The 8,513-nt window shown below is 53.9% G+C and overlaps 1 protein-coding gene across 3 annotated transcripts in view; it reads left to right on the top strand.

The window, feature by feature from the left end:
* The first annotated feature begins 112 nt into the window (after positions 1-112).
* Positions 113-8,513, top strand: part of FBH1 (F-box DNA helicase 1) — a 41,330-nt gene continuing 32,929 nt past the window's right edge. For 2 of the 3 annotated variants that reach the window (XM_068401489.1, XM_068401487.1), the window contains exons 1-5: positions 120-208; positions 1,609-1,738; positions 3,005-3,126; positions 4,346-4,510; positions 7,655-8,205. In XM_068401489.1, the coding sequence (XP_068257590.1) occupies positions 3,114-3,126; positions 4,346-4,510; positions 7,655-8,205 (729 nt within the window). In that variant the 5' untranslated portion in view covers positions 120-208; positions 1,609-1,738; positions 3,005-3,113. Of the gene's footprint in view, positions 209-1,608; positions 1,739-3,004; positions 3,127-4,345; positions 4,511-7,654; positions 8,206-8,513 lie in introns of all 3 variants that reach the window. The other variant, XM_068401488.1, reaches the window with a different exon arrangement.

The raw sequence follows: 8,513 nt of genomic DNA, 5'->3' as shown, positions 1-8,513 counted from the left end.
ACGGCGTTACCGTACCCGGAAGAGCTGCGCCATTGGGCAGCGCCGGGTGACCGCGCGCCCTCTGATTGGTCGGTGGGGAGGGGCGGGGCCGGCGGAAGCGCGCGGGGAGGGTGGAGGCGGGGCCGAGCGCGGCGGGAGCGGAGTGAGCGGGAGGGGGGGGCGCTTCCCCTTAGCAACGGGGGCGGGACATAGCAACGGAGGGGCCGTGGTGAGAAGGGGTTAGAGAAGGGGCTGCCTTGGTAATGGGGGGACGTGGAAATGGGGGGGTGGTATTGGGGGGGGCTTGGTAATGGGGGGGCTTGGTAATGGGGGGGTTGGTAATGGGGGGGCTTGGTAATGGGGGGGGTTGGTAATGGAGGGGCCCTTGGTAATGGGGGGGCGTGGTAATGGGGGGGGCCTTGGTAATGGGGGGCCTTGGTAATGGAGGGCCTTGGTAATGGGGGGCCTTGGTAATGGGGGGGCCCTTGGTAATGGGGGGGGCTTGGTAATGGGGGGGGTGTGGTAATTGGGGGGGCTTGATAATGGGGGGGCTTGGAAATGGAGGGGGCCTTGGTAAAGGGGGGGGCTTGGTAATGGGGGGGGTTGGTAATGGGGGGCTTGGTAATGGGGGGCGTGGTAATAGGGGGGGCGTGGTAATGGAGGGGCTTGGTAATGGGGGGGTGTGGTAATGGGGGGGGCCTTGGTAGTGGGGGGGCTTGGTATGGGGGGGCTTGGTAATGGGGGGGGTTGGTAATGGAGGGGCCTTGATGATGGAGGGGGCTCCTTGGCATTGGGGGGGTTGGTATGGGGGGGTTAGCAATGGAGGGGCTCCTTGGCACTGAGGGGGGTTGGCATGGAGGGGGGCTTTGGCAACTGGGGGGGACCGTGGCAATGGGGGGACTTCTTGGCATTGGGGCATCTTGGCATGGAGGGGGGTTTGGCAATGGGGGGGCTCCTTGGCATTGGGGGACGTTGGCCATGGGGGGGACCTTGGCACTGGGGGGGCTTCTTGGCACTGGGGGGGCTTGGCATGAAGGGGGGGGTGGCAATGGGGAGGCTCTTTGGCTCTGGGGGGGGCTTTGGCATTAGGGGGACTTTGGCAGTGGAGGGGCCTTGGTGATGAGGGGGGCCTTGGCATTGTAGGGGGGCTTGGTATGGCGGGGGTTAGCAATGGGGGGGCTCCTTGGCATTGGGGGTGTGTTGGCATGGAGGGGGGCTTTGGCAACTGGGGGGGCCTCCTTGGCATTGGGGGGTTTTGGCAATGGGGGGGCCTTGGTAATGGGGGGGACCTTGGTAATGGGGGGGCTTTGGCAATGGGGGGCACAGAGGAGGAGGCCCTTGGCTATGGAGGCAGCAGGCCTGGGGCAGGGGCTGGTAATGGCGGGGGGCTGTTCTGAGCCAATGTGGGGTAGCCCCGAGGGGGCCCTGGGCTACTGGGGGTCTCCCCAGGTGGGCACCATGTTGGGAGGCACAAGGCTGGTGCATCCGTGTAGGAAAAGGGTTTGGAAACAACATTGTGGGGGGGGACAGGAGCAGCTCCGACCTTCTCCTCCCAAATATTTCTCATCCCCCCGAATCTTCCCGCGTCCTCTGCGGCTGCTGCTCATGGCTGATCCTTTTCCTTCACAGCTGGAGTGTCTTCTCGTGGCTGACGACCTCGTTCCTTACGGGATCGAAGCCATAAACCGTGACGGGGCCCTGCGACCTGCTGCTGCCACCGATGGAAGAGCTCGAGAAAAGGGAGGAGAGATGAATGCAGGTGAAGCCTGAGCGGGTCCTCTGCTTGCGTTGGGTTTTTGGACTTGAACCCTGTGCTGCAGTCCTGGCACGTCAGAGGGTTTGGGGTCCTGGGGTTGGGGAGCAGAGGTTTTGTCCCCCAGTCCTACATCCGATCTCGTGTGAGACCTTTCAGTGTCTGACAGCTCCAGGAGTGGGCACAGAGCCAGGGCCTCGGCGCTGATGTTTGCGGGGACTGTGTGCTTAAGAGAATTGGGGTGCTTCAATCATTCGTGCTGTTTAATCCAAAAACCTTTTCAATTTCAAGTGAGAAATACCATTTTTAAGTAGAATCCTAGAATTGTAGAATCATTTTGGTAGGAAAAGACCCTTCAGATCATCTAGGCCAACTATAAATGTCACACCACCAAGTCCACCACTAAACCATGTCCCTAAGAGCCACAGGACTGTCTTGCCTTGCTTTTTTTTCTTCTGCTTGCTTCATTTGCCGTGTTTTGAGGAACATGGGATGGTAGAAAACAGCCTCCCCCGGGAGCTCAGCAGGTGCTTTAACGCTGCTCTGTCGAGCTGATGTGGATGAACTCTCGTGAGACCCCCCTGCAGTGCTGCACCCAGCTCTGGGGCCCAACAGAAGAAGGACACGGAGCTGTTGGGGCGAGTCCAGAGGAGGCCACAAAGATGCTCAGAGGGCTGGAGCCCCTCTGCTCTGGAGACAGGCTGAGAGAGCTGGGGCTGTTCAGCCTGGAGAAGAGAAGGCTCCGGGGAGACCTTCTAGCACCTTCCAGTGCCTGAAAGGGCTACAGGAAAGCTGGAGAGGGGCTTTTTACAAGGGCATGGAGTGACAGGACGAGGGGGAACGGTTTTAAACTGAAAGAGGGGAGATTGAGATGAGATCTGAGGAAGAAATTCTTTGCTGTGAGGGTGGTGAGACCCTGGCCCAGGTTGCCCAGAGAAGCTGTGGCTGCCCCCTCCCTGGCAGTGTTCAAGGCCAGGTTGGATGGGGCTTGAAGCAACCTGGTCTGGTGGAAGGTGTCCCTGCCCGTGGCAGGGGGTTGGAACTAGATGGGCTTTAAGGTCCCTTCCAACCCAAACCGGTCTGTGATTCTGTGAAAAGGAGGAAACAGCGTAATGAAACAAACTGACCTGTGGACCCTGCTGTACGGGATCAGTCGATTGCTTTCGTGGCTGCTGTAAACACGTTAGAGGAGCTTATCCTCCGCAGCACAATGTAGTAATAAAGTAGAAGTGAAACCACAAGAGCAGCGTCTGCTGATTCTCCTCTCGGCAGGAAGCCCATCCTGTGCCGTGGTCTCGTGTTTCTCGGGAGTGTTTTCGGCAGAAGCAAGTTGCGCTGTTTACACTTTGCTGGCGGTCCCGTGTACGGAAGAGAGGAGCTCATGGAGCTTTCAGGTAAGGTTTTAAAATAACTCTTCAGGTAGTTTTGTGCTGCTTCTTCACTGCCTTTCTCGTGGGGAAGAGCTGTGCTGCGAGTTGTATTTCCTCCTTAATGGAGGATCCCAGCTTGGATCTGGAGCACCTCCGCTATGGAGACAGGCTGAGAGAGCTGGGGCTGTTCAGCCTGGAGAAGAGAAGGCTCCGGGGAGACTTTCTAGCACCTTCCAGTACCTGAAGGGGCTACAGGAAAGCTGAAGAGGGGCTTTTTACAAGGGCATGGAGGGACAGGACGAGGGGGAACGGTTTTAAACTGAAAGAGGGGAGATTTAGATTAGATTTTAGGAAGAAATTGTTGACTGTGAGGGTGGTGAGACCCTGGCCCAGGTTGCCCAGAGAAGCTGTGGCTGCCCCCTCCCTGGCAGTGTTCAAGGCCAGGCTGGATGGGGCTTGGAGCAACCTGGTCTGGTGGAAGGTCTCCCTGCCCATGGCAGGGGGTTGGAACTAGATGATCTTTAAGGTCCCTTCCAACCCAAACCATCCTGTGATTCTATGATCTGCTCGTGAGAGGCTCAAGTTTGTGTGTTTGAATGTTGGCTCTGACCTTCCCCAGACAAGTCACTGTCGTCTCTCCCAGGGGGGTTGCGCAGTTCAGCCTCTGCAGGCTTCCTCGACGTCCTCCTGATGATATTTTGCCTTTACACGAGTGCCTGTATCTGCTTCCTCCATGTTATGGTATTGCAGAGAAAGCCACAAAACTTGTGTGGATTCTGGTTTTGTGTCAATCAATCAATCAATGAGGTTGGAAGAGCCCTCTGGGCTCATCGAGTCCAACCATTGCCCTGACACCACCATGTCAACTAGATCAGGGCACTAAGTGCCATGTCCAGGCTTTTCTTAAACCCCTCCAGAGGTGGTGACTCCACCACCTCCTCTTTTGTTCCAAATCCTCGTACAACGCAGGAGCGGGGACCTGGGGTGAGGTTGCTGCTGCGGTGACCGCGGATGTGTCGCCTTGACACAATGCGTTGCCCTCGTTAGCATCTCAGCAGAGCTTCTGCTATGATTTATTCAGAAGAACTCTTGGCTGAAACGCTGGGACTATCCTATAAAATTACTGAAAATAAACTGTGTGTTTATGTCTCGGTTAAAGACATTGTATGTTGTATTGATTGTATGTTGCTGTTTGCTAACAGTTTGGTTTTGGGGTCTTTTTCTTGGCACGTTGGCAAAGCAGTGAAGAGATTCAAGAAAAAGCACCTCACGGCCGATGACTGCGAAGCTCTTGCACAGAGCGTGGAAGGTTCATCCTCCCTGACGCAGCCGTTGAGTCAAAGACGAAGTAGAGGAGATGTAAGCAGGGGCCTACATCCCTCCTACCGGACACGGAGACATCAAGGAGGTACAGGGATTGCAAATACTTCGAAGGCAGAGGGATTTGGGGGAGAAAAATGCTAATATGGTGTGGAACAAAAGGGCGTTGTGTAATCCATGGTTGAACTTGGGCTGATAGGAGAGTAATGCCAGGCGAGGTGAGTGCAAAGGGAAGAAATTGGTTGGGTTTGAGTGGTGTGTGGCAAAACTGGGCTTAATCTCTGCCTCCGCAAAGTCATAGAATCACAGGATTGTTTTGATTGGAAAGGACCTTTAAGATGGTCGAGTCCAACCGTTAACCCAGCACTGCCAAGGCCACCACTAACCCATGTCCCTCAGCACCACATCTACACAACTTTTAAATCCCGCCAGGGATGGGGACTCCACCACTGCCCTGGGCAGCCTGTGCCAGTGCTTGACAACCCTTACCATGAAGAAATTGTCCCTGATCTCCAATCTAAACCTCCCCTGGCACAACTTGAGGCCGTTTCCTCTCGTCCTATCACTTGTTACCTGGGAGAAGAGACCGACCCCCACCTCGCTACAGCCTCCTTTCAGGCAGTTGTAGAGAGCGAGAAGGTCTCCCCTCAGCCTCCTTTTTTCCAGGCTAAACACCCCCAGGTCCCTCAGCTGCTCCTCATCACACTTGTGCTCCAGACCCTTCACCACCTTCGTTGCCCTTCTCTGGACTCGCTCCAGCACCTCAAGGTCTTTCTTGTAGTGAGGGGCCCAAAACTTCACACAGGATTCAAGGTGCGGCCTCACCAGTGCCGAGTCCAGGGGGACGATCCCTGCCCTAGTCCTGCTGGCCACACTAGTGCTGATACAAGGCAGGATGCTTGTGACCTTCTTGGCCACCTGGGCACACTGCTGGCTCATATTCAGCAGCCATCGACCAACACCCCCGGGTCCTTTCCCACCAGGCACTTTCCAGCCCCTCTTCCCCAGCCTGTAGCGGTGCATGGGGTTGTTGTGCCCCAAGGGCAGGACCAGTCAAGTGACAAGAAAAAAGATGCCTTTGAATACTTCCCGCTATGGGGGAGTGGGTTTGCCTTTGCATGGGTGTTTGGTCTCTCCTCACACCAGAAATGCCTCCATGTCTCTATCGCTGACCTGTCAGAGACTACGTGGAGAGAACAGCAGCTCTTCCTGAGGAACACTACAGCCTCTGCAATTAGGCACTATTAATGATGTGACTCCGGCTTCTACATGCTTTTTAGGATACTTATTAAATAATAATGAGCTGTCTAGTTATATCATAGAATCACACAATGGTTTGGGTTGGAAGGGACCTTAAAGATCATCTAGTTCCAACCCCCTGCCACGGGCAGGGACACCTTCCATCAGACCAGGTTGCTCCAAGCCCCATCCAGCCTGGTCTGGTGGAAGGTGTCCCTGCCCGTGGCAGGGGGGTTGGAACTAGATGATCTTTAAGGTCCCTTCCAACCCAAACCAGTCTGTGATTCTATGATTCTATGATCTAGTAATCATAGATGCTGCAGGTTTTAGGGTGTTGGACTCTTCTCGAGTTGCCTCTTAGCTAAGCATCAGGTTATTTTGCAGAATAGGAGCAGGACAGAATGAATGCTGGTAAGTTTAGTCTGTGTGCTACATGGATTGTCTGGCTCTCAGAGGAAGGAGCGGCTGCTGAGAGCAGTCTCTTGCCAAGTTTCGGTTTCCTTTGCAGCCAGGAAATATCTGGCAAGAAATGGCTGTTTATCCTCTTAAAGGCATTGGTCTCTTATACTGTGGGAGGAGCAGCGTGCTAGAGGCTTGGTGCTGTGATCCTGGTCTCTATTAGGAACAGTGTAGCCAGCCGGTCTGGGGAAGGGATCGTCCCTCTGTACTCGGCACTGGTGAGGCCGCACCTTGAATCCTGTGTCCAGTTCTGGGCCCCGCACTGCAAGAAAGATGTTGAGGTGTTGGAGCGAGTCCAGAGCAGGGCGACCAAGCTGGTGAAGGGTCTGGAGGGTCTGACCTCCGAGGAACGGCTGAGGGAGCTGGGGGTGTTTAGCCTGGAGAAGAGGAGACTCAGAGGTGACCTTAGTGCAGTCTACAACTACCTGAAGGGAGGTTGTAGTGAAGTGGGAGTTGGCCTCTTCTCCCAGGCAACTAGCGATAGGACAAGAGGACACAGCCTCAAGCTTCACCAGGGGAGGGTCAGGTTGGACATTAGGAAGCATTTCTTCTCAGCAAGGGTCATTAGGCATTGGAAGGGGCTGCCCAGGGAGGTGGTGGAGTCACCATCTCTGGAGGTGTTTAAGAAAAGCCTGGACATGGCACTTAGTGCCCTGGTCTAGTTGCCATGGTGGTGTCAGGGCAATGGTTGGACTCGATGATCCCAGAGGGGTCTTCCAACCAGATGATTTCTGTGATTCTGTGATCTTCTCATGGTGCAGAGCAGTATTTAAACCCTAAAGCTTTTCCAAAATCGTGGTGTGCTTCTCGTTCACCAGGTTGAGAACAATAAATAACTGCCGGGAGCCCAGCCTCAGTCTGAGGCACACCACAACAACTCGAATCTCGCATTTTGTTTCCTTCCTATTTCTATTTCTTTGGCTAGTGGAGATCTCTCCCATGAAGTTCATTCTGCAGCTGTATTTACTTGCTCACCTTACTGGGAGGGTGGTGAGACCCTGGCCCAGGTTGCCCAGAGAAGCTGTGGCTGCCCCCTCCCTGGCAGCGTTCAAGGCCAGGTTGGATGGGGCTTGGAGCTACCTGGTCTGGTGGAAGGTGTCCCTGCCTGTGGCAGGGGGTTAGAACTAGATGATCTTTAAGGTCCCTTCCAACCCAAACCAGTCTGTGATTCTATGATGTCCGTTCAACGCATGTCTGCTGTGTTATGTAGCTAAGGGTTGTTGATCTGAAAGATTGTTATGCAGACCATTTTTTTTTCTAGAAGCTAGCGGAGGTGTCAGATGTACCTTGAGAGTGCCCAGATTATGTGGACTGAGCAGAGATACGAATGTCATTCTTTTGACTTCTGTAGGTTGCCAGAGAAGCAATATGAAGCCGGACAGTTCACCTGTAGTGAGCTCATACGTCCATGAGGAACCCCATGGAAATAACTACCACCTTACACAACCTCTGGTCTCCTTGTTAGCTCAGTTAGGAGCAGTGGGCTTTGTGCTTGTTTCTGTTGACTTTACTCGTGCTCTTCCTCTTTCTGCAGGCCAAGGTCAGCAGAAGAACATCACTGATTACTTCAGGAACTCTCAGACACAACCAGCAGGTGCCAGTGGGATGAAGAAGAGTAGAATCAAAGAAGAGCTACTGGATCCCATCTTCACTGAACCTGATGGTTCCTTCAGCAGTGTCTCCACTGTGATGGGGATGAGTGGTGATTTCTGCTCCTTTCTGGAGGATGAGGACTTTGTACCAGCTCCCAGGGAAAGCTCCAGAAAATGGCCTCTGTCCAATGCAGCTGCAGGCATTCACAAGCCAGAGCATGATTTGTGGGGTGAGCCTAAGAAGAAGCCAGTGGTGGTTCATCCAGAACACAGCCAGATCAAGCAGGAACTTGATGATATGGAAATCGAACCAGTCCCTGATGCACACTATGGACTCCTGGGGACTCGTAACTGGGAAGTGCCTCAGGGAAGTATTGAGGATCTGCCTGTTGAAGTCCTGAGGAACATCTTTGCTTTCGTACCAGTGACTGATCTGTATCAGAACCTGAGCCTGGTGTGTCACTGCTGGAGGGAGATAGTCAGTGATCCACTGGTAAGGACTGCTGTGGTGTTGATTCGAGCCTGTCCCATCTCCTGCTGCTCTGTTCTGTCTTAGTCTTGTGACTGCATGTGTTGCTGTAGGAGCACCCATGCTGTGTCTGTCTCTCTTTGTTCCTTTAAATCCCTTTATTGTTCCCTAATGCCCACATCCTTTCTTATGAGATCTTTTGTCATTTTTTGGTCTTCTGGGTCACAGTGACATCTTCAGATGCCAGCCTTTATCAGGAGATCAATATTGGGGTAACTTCCCTGGATGAATTCTTCCCATACATGGAAAAAACATCCTGTAAGACTGCAAAA

The sequence above is a fragment of the Nyctibius grandis genome, chromosome 5 (assembly GCF_013368605.1).
Source record: "Nyctibius grandis isolate bNycGra1 chromosome 5, bNycGra1.pri, whole genome shotgun sequence".
Lineage (NCBI taxonomy): Eukaryota > Metazoa > Chordata > Aves > Nyctibiiformes > Nyctibiidae > Nyctibius > Nyctibius grandis.
The sequence above is the reverse complement of the archived record's forward strand: the minus strand, read 5'-3'. Positions and strand labels throughout refer to the sequence as shown.